The sequence below is a fragment of the Podarcis liolepis genome, assembly GCF_965112155.1.
Source record: "Podarcis liolepis genome assembly, chromosome: 8".
Taxonomy (NCBI): domain Eukaryota; kingdom Metazoa; phylum Chordata; class Lepidosauria; order Squamata; family Lacertidae; genus Podarcis; species Podarcis liolepis.
In genome coordinates, this window is record NC_139560.1 from 67,286,487 (window position 1) to 67,313,188 (window position 26,702).

Consider the following 26,702-nt stretch of genomic DNA (forward strand, 5'->3'; position numbering starts at 1 on the left):
AGGGAAGGCCCGCTGAAGTTAAAGTGTAACAGGCGTGGTGACGCTTGCCAGCACTACGACACCGCGCCGCGCATGCGTAGCAACGACTCCACCAGCCTCAACTTCCTCCTTTCGGCTTGGCGCCGTTCCTCGTCCTATTGGCCGTCGCGGGCGCACAGCCGTGACGTCGACAGGGCGTTGCGGAAGCGGAAGAGCCTTTCGCTTCCTTTCTCCCACCGGCTGTGGGATTCGCTTGCGGAAGTAACGTGAGGGTTTTTTTTAATCGTCGTTTGGCGGCGGCGGCGGGCTGTGTTTTCCCCTCAGGCTTCCTTGCGTAGCCGGTATACAGGCGAGAGGGGGGAGAAAAGCGCGAGTTGTCAACGTAACTTTGTCCTCTCTATCTCCGTCTCCCCGGGAAAAAACCGTCCCCGTCACCCCCCGCCCATCATGGCGGCCACATCCAACCTGCAGGTGAGCACCTGGCGCGGGGGTTGTTGGGCGCGTGACGGGGAGCTGCGCCGGAATTCCGAAGTGTGTAGGGAATGCGAGGCAGGGAGGGCGAGGGAAGGAGTCCTTCCGTGAGGCGGCTCACCTTGACTCGGGCTACATGGGCGGTTACCTCTTAACTGACAGGAGTCCCTGTCGCTCGAAAGGTTCTCGTAATGTCGAGGTTCCCACGAGAAAGAGAGACTCCGTGTTTCCCTCCCTCTTAAGCAGCACGACGTGGGAACGAGCAGCAGGGGGAGGCGCCTCGCCTCACCTGACCTGCCCACGCCCCGGAAGCGTCTCTCTGTCTCTCGGAGCTGTCAGGATGGTGGCAGGCTGCTGAGCTGCTACTGCTTCGGCTTTGGCTTCACACAGTGAGTCATGGAATTGAAAGGGACCCTGAGGATCATCTAGGCCAGAGCTTTCCAAAACTAATCGCGATCATTATTATTTTTAAAAAGACTTGCATCATTTTGCGACACAGCAGTTCGGTTTGGCTAGCAAACCCGAGGTGAAACTAACTCCCTTTCTGGGAAGCACTCGTTCGACGCGCCTGCATGCTGCAGCCGGCACACTTAACATATTACAGCACACAGTTTGGAAAGCTCTGATCTAGTCCAACCCCCTGCAGTGCAAGAATGTGCAGCTGTCCCCATACAAGGATCAAACCAGCAGTACAGTCATACCTGCGCATGCGCAGACGCTCAAAATGACGTCATGCACAGAAGCGCTGAAACGTGACCCACGCCGATGCACGGACACGGGTTACGTTTGCTTCTAGATGCAAACGGGGCTCTGGAATAGATCCTGTTTACATCTAGAGGTACCACTGTATTGGCATTGTCGGCACCACACTGTAACCCTGCTGAGCTATCCAGACAACACCTTGGAAGAAGCACTGGGGTGCCCCTGGGCATGTGCAGATTGCATTTCTGTTGCTGCGGAGGCAGCGCTGCGTTCTTAATCTATTTTAATAGTTTCTCTACTTAGACAATCCTGGAATTGTAGTGTTGGAAGGGGCTGTGAGGGTCATCTTGCCCAGCTCCTTGCAATGCAGGAATTTGTCACCCAATGTGAGGCTCAAACCCACAACCCTGAGATAAAGAGTCTCATGCTCTAACGAGCTCAAGGTGGCATGCGTTCTTCTCCCTCTCTCTTTTATTCTCACAAGAACCCTGTGAGGTAGGTTAGAAGAATCACTGCTTAACCATGGTTTTAAGGCCTTGGTTATACAATCAAAACTAGCTGGACAAATAATTTTTATCTGACTGGCAGAGCAATGCAATCCCATTTGTGTCCATCTCCATGTGTGTTGCATTGAACAGACATGACTATCTGCTGGCCCTGCCACCCTTGCTATGAAATGGTGTTGGTGTGACTCCCCTGGCACAGAGCTCCCCCTGCTACTTACTGACCGTGTGGGTAGAAGTGATGTCGGTGAAGAGCTTTGAGCAACACTTCTCAAACACCTGACAACTAGTTGAATGGTTGGCATTTGAGAAATACTGTGCACAGAGCTCAGGAAGCTTTTTGAACTATGTCCTCCACCTCAGTGGGTCCACTGTGGTAAGTGGCAATCACCTGGTGACAGATGCTTGACAGATGGTTGGCCCCATGCACTACAGATAAATCTCTGCAGATAAATATCTACAGATAAATATCTGGACTACTTGACTAAAAAGGTGCCCAAATCCCTGATGTAACCTCTGCCACCTGCCCCCTTACATAATTTGCACATAATTTGTAGGTTTCATTTCTATTGTACAATATCTCATACACTGCAGGAACAAGAGAGTAAATAAATTTCCATTTTGTCTTATTTGCACAGATGTTTTGTTGACATTTTCTTGCATACAACTTGAAAGAGCAGATACGTGATGGATTGACTTTCAGGCTCTTAAATTTTTGTTTACTAATGTAGTTTCTCAGTTTCATTTGTTGGAAAGTAAGTAGCTTAGGGATTCACTAGTCATTTATCCCAATTCAAGATTTCAGTTCATGTATTTTTGTTTCTTGGTAACTTTGGAGAAAATCTTCTTTGTGCACTTGCAGAAAGACCATAGCTCAAAATACATGATATTGGTATGGCTTTATTTGGATTACTTTATCCAGGTGTAACATACTTTTTCTGTACCCACCTATAGTCCTGTGTAATATACTAAATAATGTTTTATTCAATGGAAGTTTTTCTGTAATTGTGTGAGGTGTCTGACCATTTCTGAAAGCAATTTTGGGCACAATTGTATCCACAAAGACACACCCCAATTTTTTTACAGTGTTTTTAAAAAGATCTGCATTAATAAATGCTAAGAATTTCTAGCACACTTAATTTACACATGCACAGATATTGAAATACCTTGTGTGGTGCATAAGCCATTTCCATCTTAGTGGGAAGCATTACGTCCATGGTAATTTGTGTTGCCCGTAGCTTGGCAGCTCCTTGTAACTGTCCTCTCAAAGGGAACAACCCAACATGAAAAGGGAACAAAACACCTATCTCTAAAATGCCTACTTTCCAAGTGGCGTGTTTAAAATCTGAAATCATAATGAAGATAATAGCCTGGAGTCTAAGAGAAATAAATGGAAGAAAATTCATGAAAGAGAAGTACCACATCTGTTGCTCCCTACCCACTGGAGAAATCAGAGCAGACCCATGGAAATTTAAGTTACATGGATTTCAGTGGGTCGACTCTGCTAGCTGGATTATTATTTTATTCTTTTTATTTATTAAATTTGTATACCGCCCTTATACCCGTTGGTCAGGCATAGGCAAACTCAGCCCTCCAGATGTTTTGGGAGTATAACTCCCATCATCCCTAGCTAACAGGACCAGTGTTCAGGGATGATGGGAGTTGTAGTCCCAAAATATCTGGAGGGCCGAGTTTGCCTATGCCTGCCATAGGTTTTAGGGTGGTTCACAACACAGGTTACAACATAAAAGCACAAAATACATAATACAAAATTAAAACAATTAACAATACTGATGTATACAAACTAATAAAAATACACTCCCCAACAAAAGTTTCATGCTGTATCATGCTATATCTAAAGTTTCACTGGTCTCATGTTTGTTTCTATTAGTATTGTGCAAATCATCTCCATGAGATGCTTTTGGACACAGGAATGACTCCCAAGAGCGATTCTGTGGCTTTTAATTGTAATGTGATAACTGCTTCCTTAAATTGTACTGAATATAGGTGATTATCCACAGAACTGTAAAACTAGTTTGGAGCATCTAAGAGGGCTTTATTTCTCCTGTCCAATGTGGCAAAAAAATTTTTTTTACTGTGGAGAGTTTCAAAATATTGTAGGGTGAGGGTCTACTGTATATAGGGGAGGGAGTCGAAACTCCCACTGTGAGCACACAGATCCTTGGGTTTGCCTACGTTAGTCAACTGTGGGGATGTTCTTCAATATTTGAGATAAGAACTACTTGTGCGACAATTTGGCATAGCACTAGAAATAAGATAAATGTTTTTGGATGTAAGTAAATGGTTAAATGCTTAAGCACTTGGGGGGGAGCCTTATTCAGGGTTTCTTACAATCCCCATAATGGATGAATGCAATATTAATATTCGGTAGAGAAATAAATAAATGGGTAACAAAGTTTCTATTTTAATCTATCATTTTAATTGGGAACAATTATAACAAATCACAGTCCTTGGCTTAGAGTTGATATAGAGTTGGAATCATTGTTTTTCTCGAAACAAACCATAATCTGAAGATTTATTTTTGGCCTACCTAGCAGGGAGAAGTGAAACAGAAGTGAGGTTCATAATACACCATTAACCATGGCTTACTGTAGCATTCTAATCCAGCCAGTATAAAGCCTCTTGACTATTTGAAAATGAAGGTGTCATTTCAGCATATAATGCAGTCCTATTGTTTACTTGCATTCCCATATTACAAACACTTAGGGTTAACTTATTTAATTGTTCTAACCTTAATCATGTTTCTTTCCTTTCCTTTTAAACAGAAAGCAATAGACCTTGCTAGCAAGGCAGCACAAGAAGATAAAGCAGGAAACTATGAGGAAGCCCTCCGCTTGTATCAACATGCTGTACAGTATTTTCTTCACGTTGTCAAATGTAAGAATTACTGCGCTAAGTATAAGTAGCTGAGATTTTTATGTTTTTAAACATTCCTTCACATTCTTGGAAATTACACCAGTAGGTTCCGAATTACATGCCATGATCTTGCTAATGACATTTTGATCATAAATTAAATCAGTTAATTGGGACTCAGAAAAGGAAATGGAGATCTTTTGGAAGACTGACCCATCAGTCTTATATAAATGGAAGGCTAATGACCGGTGATGATGTATTTGGAAAGTGAACCTCTGCACTAAGAAAACTGAGTACAAAACTAGTCTTACTAATTGCCTCAGAAGATAATGCATTCTGTGCACTAAAATAAAAAGGAGCCCCTGGAGAGGGTAATTGTGACTATAACATTTTTTGTTATTTACAGGGAGGGAGGGGATGTCTAATTATGGTTTGTTGTTTTGCTTCAAGACAGGTACACTGTAACTTCGATTATAACGCAAAACAAAATACTTTTCATTCTCAGATGAAGCACAGGGTGACAAAGCAAAACAAAGCATCAGAGCAAAGTGTACTGAGTATCTAGACAGAGCAGAAAAGCTGAAAGAGTATTTGAAAAAGAAAGAAAAAGCTCCCCTCAAACCAGTCAAAGAATCTGGTCCAACTGATGAAAAAGGGTATGTTAGTTTCATGTACTACAACATTCTCCAAGTTTGCTTGTTTAGTGTTTAATGCTTTCAGTGATGGTGGAACAGTGCGTGGAAAACACCATATTTCAAGACCTGTGGCCCTACTGGTGATTTTATGACTTGGTTATCGCACATTCTATATTAGATCCTAAAAGCAGTAGAGTTAAATGATACGACATGGTATCTGTTTTAAGCATCCATTCTTTCTTGGGATGAAACAGGAATGTCAGGAAGAAAATTGTATTCAAATAGGTATCATTCAGCCCACTTCACTCACTACTTCCCCATTTTGAGGGCGGTGAAGCACAAGCCTCATACTGGGTAGGGAGCTCGCTCAGGGACATAACTTTCAATGACTGTGTGGTCCTTTCCTGCAGCAGCAGTTTCTGTGCTGTAACCACAGACTTCCTTACTGAAAAGGAAGTGCATGGAAAAATTAAAGGACTTGCCTCCCACAGCATGTTGGCGATCAGGGGTTCCAAGGACTATTGTGTGCTGACACGTCCTATATTTCTTTTGCTCTAAGTTCTCTTTCATAAAACTATTTTACAGCAAGATTCTATCTTGTGTGGGGGTTATGTTCGTGGGATGGCACTTATATGGAAAATGTGTATACTCAAGCCATCATCTTGGAACTGTCCCTTCGTGAACATCGTTACCCTATCCAGAGCCATGTGCTGAGTGGGCCTTACCAGACTCTGGGATGCTGTCATGAGATCTTGTGGGGCCATCCAAGTTCCCATGAGGTCTCATGAGACCCTCCTGGAGCCCAGTAAGCAAGTCTTAGAGCTTGAAAGCTCTTTCTGCAAAACAAGCTTTTTAAGCTGTCTGCCTTCCATGCATTTAACTTGTGTGAAATTCAGCCAGCTGACATTCAATCACATAAAGTTGAAACCGCAGGTGTTAAATGTGCATAAGTTATACAGTGGTAACTCGGGTTACAAACATCTGAGGTTACAAACACTTCGGGTTACAGACACTGCTAACCCAGAAATAGTGCTTCAGGTTAAGAACTTTGCCCCAGGATGAGAACAGAAATCATGTGCTGGCAGCGGGAGGCCCCATTAGCTAAAGTGGTACCTCAGGTTAAGAACAGTTTCAGGTTAAGAACGGACCTCCGGAACGAATTAAGTTCGTAACCAGAGGTACCACTGTAAATGTATTACTTTTGAGTCATGGGAAATTACTCTGAGCCAGGGTCGGACCAATAAGCTGCATAAGAAAAATCTTTTTTTTTTTTTGTAACATCCACCTACAAAAACACAACTATTCCCTTAATCTTTTGACAATTATATGCTTCCAAGTTTTTTGAAGTCCGAGTTTGCATGTTATGAGGATGGGTTTACAAATAATGCCATTTAAAGCAACAACAACTTGGCTGGAAGAGAAGAGCCTGTCTTTTAGCTGTGCATTATTTTTTCCCTTATACCCAAATTAGGAATGATAGTGATGGGGAAGGAGAATCGGATGATCCTGAGAAAAAGAAGTTGCAGAATCAACTCCAAGGTAGCTTTACATCAAGCGCTTAATATCTCAAATAAAGTCTTTTTATCAAATGAACAGGGCAGAATTTGCAAGATGGATAACTTGAAACATCTAATTAATATCAGCCTAATAACTGGACAAACGTTACAGTTTAAAAGGGGGAGTGCAAATGTACCCCCTTTTCCCCTCCTAGCTGATTGCAGCCACTTTGTTCTCTTTCCCTCTGCTTCTCTGGTGTAATTGTCTTTTCTCTCTCCCTGCTTGATCCCAGACACTCGGGATTCTCTTGCAGAAGATACATAACTACATAGCTAATCAGATTGACTACTTAGCATTGCCACTGATGGTAAATGATACAGGCATGATGCTCCAGGGCTGAGGGAGGTATCCCTGCTTTGCAGAGGCAATCCGTTCACATTCCCTTCCTTCTGTTATGCTGCAAGGACAGTGTCAGTACCAGTCTTTTTGGCCTGTAAGGGACGATAGTGCTACCCTTGCAGTTTGGTGAAGATATGGAGCTCAGCTCTGTATGGTTACATTCCCTTGCACTGCACAATGTGCAGATACTTTCTTCTCTGTTCATTCCTCCCTCTTCCCAAAAGATCACCTGAAGGTCATGAGAGAGAGACTTTATGACCTGGCCACCCCAATCAAAATCATTCCTCAGATCAAAGAAAATGTAAAAATTCAGATACCTTCAATTGTAGTCTGTTAAGTGAAATACTATAGTGCTGTTTTGTCCTAGGTTGAGAATAGGATAGTTTTGTCAGTGCCAGGATGTAAACTTAAGTTTTCCAAGTACTGGAGCCTTTGAAGAAGCTCTTCTGTAAACGTTAGGCTAGAAATGATCAGTGCTCTATTTCAGTGGTGATACTGTTCTTTTTTGAAACTGGAAAAGAGTGAGCCATTTAAAATGATTTGATAATTTGAGGATCTCGCAGTGGAAATAGTTTTAAAATATTTTAGTTGGACTATGATGCTTCTAGCTGCTGCCAATGTCTCACGTTAAATCTTTGTTCGATTTTATTCTGTTTATTTTTATTAATTGTCCATATATTGTAAGCTGCCTTGTGAGAATTTCAGTCTTAATAAATCAATTTCATAGGTGCTATTGTCATGGAGCGACCAAATGTCAAATGGAATGACGTTGCTGGGCTAGAAGGAGCGAAAGAAGCTCTCAAAGAAGCAGTAATATTGCCTATTAAGTTTCCTCATCTTTTCACAGGTATTTCTTTATATATTGTCTTTCAGTTACAAAACCCTAAAATGTTTAGGCTGTAGGGCAAAGTACCCTGCTTGAACATCTGTGTACATAGGTGTCCTAATCTTTCAGCTGATCAGGAATAGTTGCTGCTGTCATACCTGTCTGAGCTGCTAGGGGGCACTTTACGCCACATTTGGGCATTCCTAGTCTGTTTGCATATTTGTGCTTCCCTAAGCAGGGAATCTGAATTGATAGATGGGAGTCCTAGAATGAAACAGAATGTAACATTTTCAACATACATGTAAAAAGGGTGCACCAGAATTAGAAGAAGAGTTCGGATTTGATATCCCGCTTTATCACTACCCTAAGGAGTCTCAAAGCGGCTAACAATCTCCTTTCCCTTCCTCCCCCACAACAAACACTCTGTGAGGTGAGTGGAGCTGAGAGACTTCAGAGAAGTGTTACTAGCCCAAGGTCACCCAGCAGCTGCATGTGGAGGAGCAGGGAAGCGAACCCGGTTCACCAGATTACGAGTCCACCACTCTTAACAACTACACCACACTGGCTCAATTAGTACCTTGTATTGATTTTTTTCTGGTACAATCCTGTGTGTAGCTGTTGGCAGGAATCTAATAATTTCCTGCTGACAATATCATATTTTATTCTGATAATTCCAAAAACATACATATGGAAGTAATTTATAAATTATAATAAAAGCAAGAAGTATCTCTCTTAATTATGTCACAAGGGATTATTTGCAGGGGTTGGGTGTTATTTTGTACCATAATCAATTCCAAATTGATGCTTTTTCTAATTACTCCCCCCCCCCATATTATATATATACTTTATATTTCTCAGGGAAGAGAACTCCCTGGAGGGGCATCCTTCTGTTTGGACCCCCAGGAACAGGAAAATCCTACTTGGCAAAAGCTGTTGCAACAGAAGCTAACAATTCTACGTTCTTCTCCGTATCGTCTTCTGACCTTGTTTCGAAATGGTTGGGGGAGAGTGAAAAGTAAGTATTAAAGCTATAAAGGGTGGAAGCTTCTAGTTCTTCAGGGATCGTGAACCCACATGCCAAGCCTTGATAAGTGTCAGTCCAGTGCAGGAAGTTCATTTCTGTTCAAGTGACCCCTTTGCTCTTGTATGAGAACCAAGGGATAAGGTAACTGTAATTTGAGTATTATAATAGATGCTTTTCCTGTGTTATATAAAATATATTGTCTACAAAACCTCCTGTAAAAAAAAAGCCTTTAACATTTTTCTAGGACGCTGCAATAGATGAATGTGGCTACCTATCAACAATCTCACAGGTTTCAAATTCTGTGTTTAATCCCCCCATGAAACGAAGAATTATGCAACATGGGAAAAGTGTGTTTCTGCTCTGCTTGGAGAAACAGACTGAAAGGAAATGCATAATAATGGGGAAATACATGGAAGGAACAGTTTGATTGGTCCTTTGAACGAGAGCTGTGTGGTTCTATAGGAAGTTCCACCCTCTGCTTCCTAGTTTTTAAATTGCTCACTGGCACTTCTTGATACACTTCTCTGTGGTGTGTCTGGACCCAGTATGTCTGACTGGTTTGGAAAATGCAATATCACTCCTGGGCTATTCATACGTAGTTCATGTATGAGACTTGGATATTAAAAAGTGCCTTCATGAAATAAAGTGGGGAGGGGGTCCTATTTTGTGGGGTTGGGAGAATAAGAAAGAAAAGGGAGAATTTGGGATTGAGGTATGTACCAAGACAAAATTGCTTCAGACATAGTTGCCCATTCTAAGTGAATGAAGCCAGTTAAATTTCAGACATATATGTGCAGTGGTTTCTTTTAGATGCCTTTAGGTTTTTTAAAGGGGATAACTATAGCATTTAACTTCTTAGTGTTACATTTGCAGGGCATTGCCTCTTCTGAATGGCGGAAGCCTGTCACATTTCAGATAGAAAAGTTCAGAGGTTTTATTCAAAATGAGCCTTTAATATTTGAGGGTGAAGGAGTTTGCTTCTGCACCCCAACTTGGTGGTGCAATTTGTATGAAAATGGAATACATTGTAGAAGCACCTGTATGCTAAATAACCTGCAAAATTTCAAGATAAGTGCAGGAGTTAGGGAACTGTCAGGAATATCAGTTGAGGGTTTGTTTGCTTTTTCCTGCTCAATTGACATGAACTGAGATTATTCCCAAAGCACTGTTGTTGGAAATAAAGGTGGGACCTGGTCATTTGCTTGTTGGAAGCTAGCAATGTCAGTCAGAAAACTAAGCTCCCTCCCCCTGCCTGACATTTTCTTTTTAGGGAGAGCTTGGGAGGAGGAAACTCAACCATTTTCAACAGACAGTCTGGGATTCCATGCACCAAATCTATGAGTTAGATCTGAGTGTGCTTTTCAGGAAGATCTTCACCTTGGACAAAGCCTGAATAGCCATGCGGCAGCCCAATTTGGTTCTAGATTTGATCTTTGCCCAAAGCAGATGCATAGTGACAGTGAGGGACTGCAATAGCATTCAGGCATGTAGGCATTCAGACTAACTCTCAGCTACATCATCTTTAAAGTGTAATAATCTGCTCTGCAATGTTTCATGTTTCTCTATACTATGACATCTAGAAATGTTGTTCTTCAGCTGTATTGCAAAGAGTCCTGAAATTATAGTTACTGAGCAGTTGGATAATGGTTCTGATCAATGGAGAGATGACCAAGAACTAATAACTTTGCTGTTTAATTTCTCAAACTTTGTATGAAGCAACTGGATAAAAGGCAATTCTTATATGAAGTATATACACTTAGTTATAAAGGTTCTAGTATCTCATCATCTATGGAAGATTAACGGCTAAGAACTTTACTGAATTTCGGAAAACAGGTGAAATACTGCCGTGTTGCTGTCCTGTAATGTAACTTAAATTGTTCCACAGGCTAGTGAAGAATCTGTTCCAGCTTGCCAGAGAAAACAAACCTTCAATTATTTTCATTGATGAAATAGATTCTCTCTGTGGCTCCAGAAGTGAAAATGAGAGCGAAGCTGCCAGACGAATTAAAACAGAGTTCTTAGTTCAGATGCAAGGTGAGATCATTTTCTTGGCATGGCTACTTAAAGTAATATGATGGCTTATATAACATGATTGTCTATGGCCTAGCATTCATTAGCTGACTTAGGAAAATCTGTGGAGATAAAAGTTTATGGTGTTTAAAATATGCTAAGTTCTCATTCTCCATGCTATACATTGCTTAGAGGTTGTTATTATTATAGTCACTGATTAAATTCACCTGTTCTGATTAGGAGTTGGAACAGACAATGAAGGAATTTTGGTTCTGGGAGCTACTAACATACCTTGGGTTCTAGATTCTGCCATCAGAAGAAGGTAAGGTATAATAACATAAATAAATTCATTATTGTCCTGGTCCAAGTGACACTGCTTGCAGCTTAGTCAGGGTTGCAGAATTACTTGTCCACCTGTGGTATAGCAACACCTCTCTTCTGGTGCTGACAAAGCACTGCAGCCCAAGCATGTAGCAGTAGCAGCAATGAACACCACTTGCCTCAGTATCAGAATATAGTGGGTGACAGAAAGCACAGGACAGTTTTGCTCCACTTTGCAGGCATAAAATACTGTATTTTTCGCTCCATAAGACGCAGTTTTTTCCTCCTAAAAAGTAAGGAGAAATGTGAGTGCGTCTTATGGCGTGACTGGCGCTGCACAGAGAGGGAGAACTGTGCAGCGTCCCTTCAGCGAAGCGGGAGGAGGAACAGAGCCCCTTCTGTTCCTTCTCCAGCTTCGCTGAAGGGGCGCTGCACAGTTCTCCCTCTCTGTGCAGCGCCTCTCCTGGCTTCTGCCTTAGCCATGCGCAGCCTCTTCGGACAGGGGGAGCCTTCATCACGCTGGCCTGAAGAGGCTTGGCGCGGTTATCCCAGAAGCCAGAACAGCCACACGGTATCCCAGAAGCCAGATCCCTCTTGCTCTTCTGGCTTCTGGAATTCAGAATATTTTTTTCTTGTTTTCCTCCTCCCAAAACTAGGTGCGCCTTATGGTCTGGTGCGTCTTATGGAGCAAAAAATACGGTACTTCAGTTAACCTACGATGGCACTAGTTGTTTATGTCGGTTCAGCGACACAGTTTTATAGGATTGTGCGGCCACATATTAAATGCATAGGGGCGGTTCACACCCCATGTTAAGCCAAGGTGTGACTTGGCCCAAGTGTGTGGGCTCCAGGTGATGAAATTGCAGCCTCCCCCCCCCCCCCGGTCATTCTACTGCTGTGCTGAGTTTAGCCATGGCTTTGCCTACTGCGCTATCTGAACCCAGGCTCATGGTTTAGTTCTCTCCAGGCTAACTGTGAACTGTAATTAAGGATTGCCCTACCTTATGGTTCATCCAGGAGAGCTACAGCACGAACCTGGATTCAGGTGACTCGCTAAATCAAGCCATGACTTCATGCCAAAGCGGTACAAACAGAGAGATGCAAAATGGCCACAATCTCTTTCCTGGAAGCCTGCACATTGATACTAAGGCATGGTTTGGCTTAGTGTGATGTGGAAACCAGTCTGCTGTAAGCAAAAAGTTTCCTCATCCTGCTCACAGAAGTAATTATATGAAATATGTTGGCTATGATTTAGTGCATAAGCAGTTCTATAAATATGGCGTACAGTGTACTTTTATGGAATTTAAAAACACAAGTTTCTGAATTTTATTCAAACAACCAGTAACTTTTAGTTATTTTATTATTTCTCTGGACTGCAGAAAATAATTTTGTCATGAGCATGAAAAAGAAATGGACAGCTCAAAAGGACCTGGATTCTAATACTTGCTTTTAAAACTCTCAGTCTGGATGCTGTTAATGTTTCACATCTTACGTTTCATGGCTGGATTTATCAAAAACTGTAGTATAAAGATAGGGTTATAGTCAACTGTGTTTTACAGAGTAGACCCGTTTCAATTAATTTCCTTTCTTCAGGAAACCCATTGTTTCCTCTTTTTTCCTACCTAGCTGTGCTAGAAAAACAAACTTTGAATTTGCATGAAATCTGTTATGGGCAGTGGTATTTTTCTAGGAAAAGAAGTGCCAGAACTTACCATAAATGCCCCTTTTATAATGGCTGTGGTGCCCACCTGAGAGGTGCCAGAACTCTGTTCTGGTGAGGTCTGTCTGGAAAAAAGCCTTGGTTATGGGTATGGATGAGTATCACTGTTTGTGATTTTTCTAATAAGGTTTGAGAAGCGCATTTACATCCCCTTACCTGAGGATCATGCAAGAGCTGCAATGTTCAAACTTCACCTTGGGACCACTCAGAACACCTTGACTGAATCAGATTATCGAGATCTGGGGAAGCGAACCGATGGCTACTCAGGCGCCGACATAAGCGTAATAGTACGAGACGCCCTAATGCAGCCTGTTAGGAAAGTTCAGTCGGCCACACACTTTAAAAAAGTGAGTAACTGGAACCTCTAAATTCTTCTTCTGCATGCTCATCAGAGGTCAGCAGATGGTTGTTTTCAGGACTCAACTGCAGGGTTTTGTCCCAGGTCACGTGTGGTGTCTCTGTAATGCAGCCCAAAGTTAAGGGGAAGCCTCCTGCACCTCTCGACTTGCAGCTGGGGAAGAAAGGGCAGAGAACAAAACACAACTCCAAACAGTTCATAACCAGGTGCCTACTTTGGTGCCTGCAGGTGCTCTGGCAAACCAACGCATCTCTCCGTTCCATTCACAAGCCAACAAGGAGACAATGCGGCACAGGTCTGTCAGCTTGCTCTGCCTTTCCACCTGACAGATTCTCTGAGCCCCCATTATGTAGAGGGAAGCCCATACACCTGTGCCTTCCTTCTCCAGTGGTGAGCTGAAAACAGGAGGTATAAGCATGTTACTGCTCTGTGTTTGTACACACAGTTGGCAAGTGCAGAGCCAAAACAAATCCCAGGCTTCAGCAGAACTCTTGTGCCTCATTGATCAAACAGGAAAATGACCACACCTGCAGGCAAGTTGTCAAAGAGAGAGCCAACACCATACCTTGGTTCTTGCTATTCCCTACCAGTGTCTTTACAGTCATCTTTAAATACTATGTTTTTAAGATTTTACTTGATGGTTGCAGTGCAGGTACTGTATATGAGGAAAGTGTCATCCCTGTCTATTTGTCTGTATCCTCTCCTATTTCATAAGCTGTATTTATATTTTAAAAGTGATCCTTGCTTTGCATAAAACTTCTATCCCAAATTTTCCAGAAGTCCTAGGATACCTTTTAAAACAACAACAGTGCTTACACACAAATGTCCTTTCCTATTATAGTTCATCACATTTGGTTTAAAAGGGCTGCAAGTCATGACATGATACCAGATTCTGCCTGAAATTCTACATGCTTGAGAATGTAGACAAGCAGCTGTCTGTCCCAGAAAGGAGAATCATGAATATTGGTACTAAGCACTGTGCAGAGAAAGGGGCTCCTTTTTTTTTTTAAGTGATGTTATCTTGGGCAAATGCTTTCTAAAATATGGCTTGTTTGTTTAAAAATATATAAACATGTTTTCCGTATTTGGATTATATACACTGTCTTTTCATCAAAAAATTCTGAAAGTTATAAAGGCGGGCAGCAGAAAAAGAACATTACTAGCAGGTCTTCTTGGCAAAGCATCAGAAGCTTATATGCAGTTGAGTTCTGATTGCCAAGTAAATTTACTGTTTTCTAGTGGCGCTGTGGGTTAAACCACAGAGCCTAGGACTTGCCAATCAGAAGGTTGGCGATTCGAATCCCCGCGATGGGGTGAGCTCCTGTTGCTCGGTCCCAGCTCCTGCCAACCTAGCAGTTCGAAAGCATGTCAAAGTACAAGTAGATAAATAGGTACCGCTCCAGCGGGAAGGTAAACGACATTTCCGTGTGCTACTCTGGTTCGCCAGAAGTGGCTTAGTCATGCTGGCCACATGACCCGGAAGCTGTACGCTGGCTCCCTTGGCCAATAAAGCGAGATGAGCACCGCAACCTCAGAGTCAGTCACGACTGGACCTAATGGTCAGGGGTCTCTCTACCTTTACCTTATAGCTCTCCGCAGAATGGATTTGGTAGTTGTTCAAATGTATCCTGAGAATGCCCCATCACAAGAACGTAACAAGCAGGACAGGATGTGCTGGTTATGATACTAAACCAAGTTTATTTCTCTCATGTGCTACATAGCATTAATGCTTTTCTTCCTGCCTAGTATGACTTGGTCTGCCAGAAAATCCACAGAACATTGTTAGCCAAGCTTTTGGGGAAGTACAGTGGTACCTCAGGTTAGATACGCTTCAGGTTACAGACTCCGCTAACCCAGAAATATTACCTTGGGTTAAGAACTTTGCTTCCTCAAGATGGGGGCGCGTGCAGATGCTGCGGCTGAGAGCTCCCTGGAGGGGAGTCAGGGTTTGTTAGGACACATGATTCATAGTCGATACGAAATGCTGTTGTACAGGGACAGAAGTAGCAGCAGATACAAATGTACAAACTGTGCTGTGTGGGAGCAGCTACGGGCGTGCGAGATTCCAGAAATCGTAAATCATCGGGGTTGGAGGAGGAGGAGGAGAAGAAGAGAGCGGAAGCAGAAGAGAAGCTGTGGAGGACAAGGTCAAATGAAAGAGAGAATAAAGATAAGGAAGATAAGAAAGCAACGATGTAAACTACCTCTTCCAAGTATCTTTTACGCTAATGTGAGATCATTGGCAAATAAACTTGATGAATGGAGGCTTCGTGTAGGAGTGGAGGAAGACATCCGGGATTGTTGTGTGCTGATACTCACAGAGACATGGTTAAATTCAGCTATTCCAGACAGCTGTTGAATTACAAGGTTTTACAACATACCGTTGGGACAGGACACAGGATTCTGGCAAGAAACAAGGTGGGGGGGGTGTATTTTTGTAAATCAAAACTGGTGTACGGACTCTGTCAAGTTGGATACCTACTGTTCTCCGGATGTGGAATTTCTGACAATTAAATGCAGACCTTTCTATCTTCCCCGGGAATTTACAACAGTGGTGTTAACAGCAGTGTACATAGCACCAACTGCAAATGCATGCAGGACCATGAGTAGTATGCATGAAAACATCAATGCTAAATTGAGTAGATACCCGGAGGCGGTGCACATTATTGCGGGGGACTTCAATCACACAGATGTGAGGGTAGTACTCCCAAAATTCCATCAGCACATTGAGTGTGCAACAAGGGAGAAAATACTCTTGACAAGGTGTATACGAACATTAGACGGGCATATGAGGTCAAGACCTTGGCGCACCTCGGTGGTTCAGATCATGTGTCCCTGCTTCTGACACCAGTATACACACCCCTCAGGAAACAAGGCCAGATACAAACACGGATGGTTACGGTGTGGCCTGAGGGAGCCTCTCAGCAACTGCAGGACAGTTTCCAGGAGACCGACTGGAATATCTTCACCCATCATGATCTAGAAACTTATACATCAACGGTCCTGGATTATATTAGATTCTGCACAGCAAATGTCACCAGGGAAAAGTATGTTAAGTTGTATCTGAATAGGAAGCCCTGGATGACAGGAGAGGTTAGGAGATTATTGAAGGCCAGAAATTCTACTTTTAGAACTGGGGACCGGGTATTGTATGGCATAGAAAGAGCTAACTTGAAGAGGAGTATCAGGAAAGCAAAAGCGGAGTACAGAGGAAAACTTGAGGACCATCTCAGAAACCATGATAATAGACAAATGTGGCAGGGAGTCCAACATCTGACTGGTTATAAATCAAGGAATTCATCAGTGGTAGAGAGTACTGCTTCCTTGGTGGGAGAGTTGAATACCTTCTTTGCCCGATTTGAGGTGACACCAACAGTGACTCCAACAGGGATGCCAGAGCTATTGGCGTCACTACCTACAGGAAATGCTGCCAGGGTGGAAGAGGGAGAAGTGAGGCGAATATTAAAGGAGGTAAACACGAGGAAGGCTATGGGCCCGGATGGGGTGGCTGGCAGGGTGCTAAGAGATTGTTCGGACCAACTGGCAGGAATATTTACGAAGGTTTTTAACCAGTCTCTGGCCCAAGTCACTGTTCCACCCTGTCTGAAATCCGCTACCATTATGCCCCTGCCAAAAACATCAAAGATAGACAGTCTGAATGATTTTCGCCCTGTGGCGTTGACACCCATTATAATGAAATGTTTCGAAAAACTGGTGAGGAAGCGCATCTTATCTTGTCTGCCAGTGCGACTTGACCCTTACCAGTTTGCGTACAAGGCAAAGAGATCCACAGAGGATGCTGTGGCAATGGCTTTACATTCTGTCCTGACTCATTTGGAAAAGCAAGGGAACTACGTGAGACTGTTATTTGTAGACTTTAGTTCTGCATTTAATACTATTCTTCCGCATAGATTGGTGCCCAAATTATTAGACCTGGGACTTCCACCATGTTTGTGCAGGTGGATATTAGACTTTCTATCAAACCGTTCCCAAAGGGTCAGGTTGGGTTCCCACGTCTCTGCGGATCTCATCACGAATACGGGGACGCCGCAGGGGTGCATGTTGAGCCCGCTTTTATATACGCTCTATACAGCTGACTGTGCCCCCAAATACCCCAGTAATAAGATCATTAAGTTCGCAGATGATACAACGGTGGTTGGTTTAATTACTGCTGGAGAGGGGGAGGCGGCCTATAGGAAGGAAGTTGAGCAGTTGGGGGAGTGGTGCAGGAAAAACAACTTACTCCTTAACTTAAAGAAAACAAAAGAGATCATTGTGGACTTTAGGAAATGTAAATTGAATATTCAGCCACTTATTATTGAGGGGAAGTGCGTGGAACAGGTCTCGGTGTTTCGATTTCTGGGAATGGAGTTGAGAGACGACCTAACCTGGGGAGAGAACAGCAAAGACCTGGTGAAGAGAGCACAGCAGAGGTTATATTTTCTGAGAATCCTCCGGAAAAACAATCTCTCAAAGGACCTGTTGATGGCATTTTACCATTGCACTGTGGAGAGCGTACTAACTTATGGTCTGTGTGTGTGGTTTGGGAGCTGCACGGCCAGGGAAAAAACAATGCTATCCAGGGTTGTAAAGACTGCAGAGAGAATTATTGGGTGCACTCTTCCCACCTTAGATCAAATATATGCTGCCAGGTGCCATAAGAAAGCGGCAGAGATAGCACATGATAGTACGCACCCCGGAAATGATCGCTTTCAGCTTCTGCCTTCTGGAAGAAGGTATAGGGTTATAAAGGCCAGGACTAGCCGCCTGAGAAACAGTTTCTACGCTAATGCAATTCTGGTTCTAAACACAGCATAAGGGGTCTCTGTAGTATAGTGTATTTTAAAATGGGGTTTTAGAGTTTTTAGGGGTTTTTGAATGTTTTAGGTAGTTTTTATGTAGTTTTGCGGTAGTTTTATGTAGTTTTTCAATTTCATTGTTCCGCAAGGGACAATGACAATAAAGATATCGTTATCGTAATCGTAATGAGGATGAGAACAGAAATCGTGCTCTGGCGGCGCAGCAACAGCAAGAGGCCCCATTAGCTAAAGTGGTGCTTCAGGTTAAGAACAGTTTCAGGTTAGGAACAGACCTCCAGAACGAATTAAGTTCTCCGATTGCATGGAGCCCGGACAGCCCCGTGGTTTTCCCCGGAGCTGAGGGTGATGAAACAATCGTTGAGATGGCTAGAGCGCCGGTGGCGGAAAACTCATTCTGAATCAGACCGGACACGGGTTAGAGCTCAACATCGAGCCTACCAAGTGGCAATGGAAACGGCGAAGAGGCCCTTATTCGCCGCCTCCATTGCATCTGCAGAAAACAGCAGCAGGAGACTTTTTCAGGTGGTTCGCAATCTATCGGAACCACCTGTACCACCGGGGCCTGGTAGGGACCCCAAGATCTCCTGCAATGCTTTTGCAAAGTTTTTTGCAGATAAAATTGCTCAGATTCAGAAGGAGGTAGACTCCACCGTGGGAGCAGGACCAGGGCGGGAGAGTGCTAGAGTTCTGTCTGGTCCTGTTACATGGGATCAATTCCAATCTGTTACCTCCGAGGATGTGGACAGGCTGCTTGGACAAGTGAAACCGACCACCTGTCTCCTTGATCCTTGCCCATCCATCCTGGCTGATAAAAGCAAGCCGGGAAGGGCTGGGCGATGGGCTCTGCGGGGTGGTGAATGCTTCCCTCTGTGAGGGAGCCTTCCCAGACCCGCTGAAAGAGGCGGTCATTAAACCGCTTCTTTAAAAAACATCTTTAGACCCGGCCAATTTGGCCAACTATCGCCCAGTCTCAAATCTTCCATTCTTGGGCAAGGTGATTGAGCGGGTGGTTGCTGAACAACTCCAAGCACGCCTGGAGGAAACGGACCATTTGGATCCCTTCCAATCGGGATTCAGGCCTCACCATGGGACTGAAACTACCTTGGTCACGCTGGTTGTTGATCTCCGGCGGGCTAGGGACAAAGGTGAGAGCTGTTTCCTAGTTCTGCTGGATCTCTCAGCGGCCTTTGACACCATCGACCATAACATCCTTCTGGACCGTCTAGAGGGGCTGGGAGCTGGGGGCACTGTCATACAGTGGTTCCGCTCCTTCCTCCTGGGCCGTGTCCAGAAAGTGGTGGGGGGGATGAGTGTTCAGACCCCTGGGCTCCCACTTGTGGGGTGCCTCAGGGTTCTGTCCTCTCCCCCATGCTTTTTAATATCTATATGAAGCCGCTGGGAGAGATCATCAGGGGGTTTGGACTGGGTGTTCATCAGTATGCAGATGACATCCAGCTCTACCTCTCCTTTAAATAAGAACCAGTGAAGGTGGTGAAGGTCCTGTGTGAGTGCCTGGAGGCGGTTGGAGGATGGATGACGGCTAACAGATTGAGGTTGAATCCTGACAAGACAGAAGTACTGTTTTTGGGGGACAGGGAGCGGGTTGGTGTGGGGGATTCCCTGGTCTTGAATGGGGTAACTGTGCCCCTGAAGGACCAGGTGCGCAGCCTGGGAGTCATTTTGGACTCACAGCTGTCCATGGAGGCGCAGGTTAACTCTGTGTCCAGGGCAGCTGTCTACCAGCTCCACCTGGTACGCAGGCTAAGACCCTACCTGCCCACGAACTGTCTCGCCAGAGTGGTGCATGCTCTAGTTATCTCACGCTTGGACTACTGCAACGCGCTCTACGTGGGGCTACCTTTGAAGGTGACCCGGAAACTGCAATTAATCCAGAATGCAGCAGCTAGACTGGTGACTGGGAGTGGCCGCCGGGACCACATAACACCGGTTCTGAGAGATCTGCATTGGCTCCCAGTACGTTTCCGAGCACAATTCAAAGCGTTGGTGCTGACCTTTAAAGCCCTAAACGGCCTCGGTCCTGTATACCTGAAGGAGCGTCTCCACCCCCATCGTTCAGCCCGGACACTGAGATCCAGCGCCGAGGGCCTTCTGGCGGTTCCCTCATTGCGAGAAGTGAGGCTACAGGGAACCAGACAGAGGGCCTTCTCGGTAGTGGCGCCCGCCCTGTGGAACGCCCTCCCATCAGATGTCAAAGAGATAAATAATTACCTGACATTCAGAAGACATCTTAAGGCAGCCCTGTTCAGGGAAGTTTTTAATATGTAACGCTGTACTGTTTTTAACACTGATTGGGAGCCGCCCAGAGTGGCTGGGGAAACTCAGCCAGATGGGTGGGGTATAAATAATAAATTATTATTATTATTATTATTATTAACCTGAGGTACCACTGTATGGCAATAGCCAAGTCTAAAGAAGTACATCGTGCTACTCTTAAGGCACACTATAAGTACAGGTGCAACCCTGCCTTTCCATAGATGTGGGTTTGGGTCTAAAACTTGGCGAAGTAAACAGGGAAAATAAGCTTAATTATGCCACATAATTACATCTATGGGTTCTCTTGCTCTTTCAAGCTTGCTATAAAGTCACATTGCCTTTGGCACAGGATGCCACTTATGTTCTAGATTCACAAAACAAAACATCCTTGTTCACTTGTTTCCTGTTGAAGATAAGCAGGTATGCCTTTTACCATTGACCTTGTTTGACAGAACCTCCAAATGCATTTACTCCTGCAACTGAGAAATTTTGCTTCTTCCAAAGGTGAAAGGACCATCACTGTCTGATCCAAACGTTCAAGTAGATCTGTTCACTCCATGTTCTCCGGGAGAACCAAGTGCCATTGAAATGACGTGGATGGATGTGCCAGGGGATAAACTACTGGAGCCTGTTGTTTCAATGGTTAGTCTTTGTTTTGCTATGGATGTTTTTGCCTTGGACTAGCTCTGCCAGAGGTCACAGCCTTATAATTAAACCAGTGTCCTAATTCCTGGGCATACTGAATACCTGATATAATTCCGATGGCTTAGTGATGAGTGTGCTCAATTGCTCACAAGGGAGATATGTCCCTTCTTCCTGCAACTTCTCTCCAATCAAAAAAGTTCCTCCCTGTTGTGCTTTGCCATCCTAGAAGGTATTGTGAAAGAATTGTCTGAATGTGCCCTTGCATGCATTCCTGTCCTAAACCTTCCTGCACTAGCTTTATGTGGACCCCTTCTTGCTTTGTGCATCAAATGCTTAGGATGTGGTTGTTCCTCATAAAGATGATAAAGGTGAAGGGTTTCAGTATCTCCTCACTGCCTTGCATTAAATACTTGGAAAATGACACTCAATATAAGTTGTGTAGAATTATATATAAATGGTTAGCTGCTTTCCTCTGAAGTTCAACCACCACTATTACAAAAACATACCTACTATTGTCATAAAAGTTCCAGACTGGATGTGGTTTATGCAGAGTGACAAAGTTGAGTATATTGATTGAAGAAGGTGGTAAGTGCGCTAGAATGGGAGATGTGAACTATTTATTAGATATTTTATAAAATTATTGAATTCAGTATACAAAACAACTGCGTATAATTTTATATTTGATCGACTCTGCTGCCTCCGCCCCCTTGTCAGTGTAAGTCCGTGAAGAAGTACATCCCAAAATCAGTTCAACTGCTTTATTTTACATAATTAGAATCAACAAAACCGAAAAACTACAGCTCCCCACTCTGGATCTTTTTTCGCCATTGAAATAAATATCAGTTCCCACACAATAACATTTCTATAAATAAATTTTAGACATTTCTATAAATAAATTTGAAGTTTAGTTTAAGCCCCAATACCCCTTCCACCACAGTATTAAGGGTATTATTCATTTGTGATAGTACAAAATTAAAACCGCTTGCACACAAATAATATTGTCTAAGGCTGAAAGGAAATATCTAATTTGGGTGTGCCCAGTGGATTTGTGCCTCCTTCCTGTATCCTAAAACTGACATTGAAAGTATCCTCCTCCAATTTCAAAAACAGTTTGCCATGAGATATAATTAACAAACTTTACCCTATGAAAATACAGGATGAAAAACAATTAGTCATTAGTTGTGGCTCTTGACTGCAATATTTTGTTATCCAGTTATTCTTAAGTGATATGGAGTAGCAACATCATAATAACAATCAAACATTTAATGTTAGGACAGCCACCTTATTGACCTGGTTTTCCATGAATGGTAAGCCAAACAATGGCTTCCTGCAAACAAGCAAGCATGCTGGTTTTATTGTTATCATTGCTTTCTTTGCTGCGAATTATTTTGTATTGTGAATTTTATTGTTACCAATCTTTTACTGCCATTTTTGTCTGGAAACGTAGGGAACAAATGGTAATCTGCTGAACTGCAAATGAGTTAAAAAAGAAAAGGCTCTAAAAGTTGCTTGCTGCTTCTAAGTATCTGTGAAGTTTTTGCATTTTCTTTCAACTCTAGCATAAAAGTTACATCCCGTATGGGGCTCACTGACAAAAATCCATGTGCCCAACAAGCTTTGTAATTTCTCTTGAGACTTTCTTTCTCAAAAGAGGAAGGCTTGCAAGTATTTTTGAATAATGACTTCATTACATCAAAGTCTGCTTCCCACAACCTGTCCAGTGGTCAAGGAAAATGAAAGCTTATTTATGCCCATAACACATAATTTGCTCTCATTTTCCTTCCTAAACCTTTGCTCAGCAGGCAGGCATATGGAGGTTATTGTTTCTGGGATTATACCCTTTAACAAGTCTAAACTTGCTGGTGGTACCTTTTTTTGGCAAAATCTCATGGTTCCGCCTGGTACTTTAGTCATCCAATAGTAATGAATTCCTCTAACAAATCTGTGTATGTTGTGTTTGTTATGTCCGTTTAAAAAATAACAAAGAACATCCTTAGGAGATAAATATAAAAATACGGTGAATGGGGGTCAGGGTGAACACTTTAACCTACATTGTTGCCTACCTTTGAGGCTTCAAGATTCATTGGGTATAAATAGTTATATCACTTGGAGGATCAAAACTTAATAACTTGCCCTGTACTTTAATGTGGGTTCCTAACAATTACAGGCTTCAAAAGGCAAATGCATGCTGGTTCTGCAGGTGAGTGATGGTGGAATTGTCATGATTCTGTCATGTCAAGAATTGATGCGGCCTAGTAGCTATGGGACAGAGCTGGGACCTGGGTTGTCGCAGCCATGAATTTGTTGGGTCAGCACATACCCTTAGCCCTTTTGCAATATGAGGACAATACTGATCTGCTTTCCATGATTGCTCTGATGGTTGTTATATACATTAAATTCTTTGAATAATGAAGTTGTTAAATACTGAATGGATTTACTGAATAACAATCTGTTCTCATATCTGTTCCCAACACTTGGAGTGTGCGAGGAAGTGTTCATTCACTTTCTTACCATTATGCTGTCATTTCGCGAGGCCCAGAAGTCATTCTGCGAAAACTTTTCATAAACACTTATTCAGGATTAGATTAGATTAGATTAGATTGTCAATTTATTTACCTTCCTTCATCCAAGTATCACAGGGTGATTTACATTAAACATGCTTCTGAGTAAACATGCGTAGGATCGTGTTGTCAAGCAGTAATGACATGCATGGGTCTAACTACCTGTAATTTAAAGTAGGTGTGACATAGATTTCCTGGTCTCAAGTATCATGGTTGCTTAATAATATTGGTAAGCTTCCATCTTTGTCACATGAATGATTGGTAAAATATATGTAGAAATGTGTTGGCTCTTCTGTATCTTCATGGCTGCTTCTTATATTTCCCCCCTCTATTGTGTAATTGAACTGTGAAGTTGGCACATGTATGTTGGTGACTTTTCTTTTTAATTGCACGTAGTTTGTTTACACGGAGAAATATTTGGCTCTTAACTGTTTGCTTTTCTCTATGTGGCAGGCGGATATGCTGAGGTCATTAGCCAACACAAAGCCCACTGTGAATGAACATGACCTGGAAAAACTAAAGAAGTTCACAGAAGATTTTGGACAGGAAGGCTAATCCAAAGACCATTGAGACCCTAAATTTCTTTATTTGGAATTCTTGCCTCTTTATTGCCAATAAATGAATTGCGCCTTCCTTCCTTTCCATATGAACTGATGAGCCATTTGCAAGGACCCTTGAGCTTTTATATTATCACTTTCCAGAAATATCTATTAAATGTCTTCTTCTGAGAGCATGATACTGGGATCTTGTGGCAAAGAAGAAGGAAAACATGGTGAAAACACTTTAACATGTAACAGCCCCTTTAGCTATTGCAGTTTTTTAAGTTTGGATTTCAGGTAATTTATACTTGTCCTAGTTTACCGATATTATAAAACTCCTATAGATCAAAAACAGGGATGGGGTATTTGTGACATTCCAAATGTCATAGAACTCTCAGCTTTCACCAGACCTGGCCAATATTGGCAACGGTCAGGAATGATTGAAGTTGTGGTTCAATTATATCTGAGGGTTACAGGTTCCCCACCCCAGCCTAAAAAACAAAACAAGTTGGGCAGAAGACACATTGATTGCCTGGTGTTTTCAGTGTCAGTCAATTTTGTCTGCAAAGAAATTCTCCATTTGGAATTATGCAGCATTTGGTAATATATGTAGTTACATGGGAGTTGATTATAAAGAATAGCGAAAGAAATTGGGGTTGGGAAGTGAGAAAGAAGAACTTGCATTTTTTAAAAGGCCAGTACTTAACCGAGCGTAATGTTGAACTGGTACTTTGTCTTTTGTTTTCTGCTGTGTGGTATTCAGACATTGCCTTAAAAGCAGCAAGCATTGTTTTTAACACCAATAGACACCTGTCACTGTGCAACCTACCAGAAAATAGCTTAAAAAATAAATATATATTTTGGAGGAACGTTCCCTCCCCTCCTCCTGTTTTCATGGAACATTTCTGTTGGGTAAGAATCCATGGACAACCCCGCAGACCAAATTTTAGCAAGCCATTCATTGAGGGAAGGATAATTCTGGACTCATTTGCAGAGAAACTTTGGGATCAAGTAGGGAACGGCGTAGCAAACCTCTCTGAGGTGCCAAGGGAAGTTGGTCTTGTTCAGAGTCTACCTACAAATGTCTAGCTTATTAGTTCAATAACTAAATATACTGGGAATGGGTTGACATTTCTTTAAACACAGTATAGGGGTAGTGCATATGGGTTCCCCGCTTCCCAAGGCCTTTGCTAAGAATTATTCATCTTAGAGAAGTGCCTGAATGTAACTTACAACACTGCGGTCACAGCACTGAGTTGTGCCTTGTAAGTTTGCCCCTGTTGTAGACAAGTGATAATCAATAATGTAACACATTGCATTATTGTTAATAGAATTGTACCTTGTAGATGCTTTGGGCTTTACAAGATTTCTGAGTTTATAAAGTACTGTATGATTACTCTCATGAGATATGGTTTTGTTTTTCTGTACATATTCTGTGTACTTTCTGAAATCATAGGACTGGTGGAAATTTGCTTATGAATGAAGTAAAAAGTTGCAATACAACACTAGCTTATGTTTCTTTAGTTTTTTTCCCTTTTGGGCAGCTTTATATGTTAAAATATTTGTTACATTAATTTTTGCATATGCTCAGAAATACAATTCAAATGCTGTTCTGAAATCTACTCAAAGACATTTTTGAGAACACATCTTTGAAACTGCACTTTACTTTTTATAGTTCTATATTGCAGTGCTTCATTTTTCATTTATTGACAAACATTTTTCAGAGCACTGAACTCTTTACTGTCATATGCGTTGTGTAGACCCAGCATTTTCCATACCTACTTTCTTACCGCTTGCTTATACTGCCTGCTGCATTATATCTGCTTTCAAAATCAAGTGGATTTGAGACTTGATTTTGACATGTTGAGCTTCACCTTGTGTTCATGTTATGATGTGTGCACTCTTAGAACATTTGGCACTTATATCATGGAGACCGTAGGTCATGAGTCAAAGCTCTTCTGTAATGGTTTAAAATCCAAAATAAAATAATGTTCATGTTCTGATTCCATTTGCTTGAATAACTATTTGTTAGGGGTTTTGCAGCAATTACCAATTTCTGCAACATTTTAGTTAGGTAATTCCCAAAAGATGGTTTACGGAGAATGAAATCCAAAATCTTCTTACACCTGCAGTATTAAAGATAAAGGTACCCCTGACCCTTAGGTCCAGTCGTGGACGACTCTGGGGTTGTGGCACTCATCTCACTCTATAGGCCGAGGGAGCCGACTTTTGTCCGCAGACAGCTTCCGGGTCATGTGGCCAGCATGACTAAGCCGCTTCTAGCTAACCAGAGCAGCACATGGAAACGCTGTTTACCTTCCCACTGGAGCAATACCTATTTATCTACTTGCACTTGACGTGCTTTCGAACTGCTAGGTGTGCAGGAGCTGAGACCGAACAACGGGAGCTCACCCTGTTACGGAGATTCCTGCAGTATTAGAATAGTATTAATTCCTTCAATTTAAGGTGGTGAACTGATTTGCTGCCATTATCACCATGTTTTAAAAGTATCCTTCTTTCAAGGAGGAACATCACAGTTCCAGA

General features: G+C 42.6%; 1 protein-coding gene across 1 annotated transcript; it reads left to right on the forward strand.

Annotated features, from left to right (window-relative positions):
* Positions 1 to 141: 141 nt before the first annotated feature.
* Positions 142 to 26,161, forward strand: VPS4B (vacuolar protein sorting 4 homolog B). Its single transcript, XM_083519497.1, has 11 exons — positions 142 to 450; positions 4,442 to 4,553; positions 5,035 to 5,185; positions 6,636 to 6,703; positions 7,788 to 7,907; positions 8,745 to 8,901; positions 10,796 to 10,944; positions 11,161 to 11,242; positions 13,089 to 13,308; positions 20,918 to 21,055; positions 24,073 to 26,161. Exons 1-11 carry the CDS (start codon positions 427 to 429, stop codon positions 24,172 to 24,174), a joined length of 1,323 nt encoding a protein of 440 aa, XP_083375623.1. The 5' UTR covers positions 142 to 426; the 3' UTR covers positions 24,175 to 26,161.
* The last annotated feature ends 541 nt before the right edge of the window (positions 26,162 to 26,702 follow it).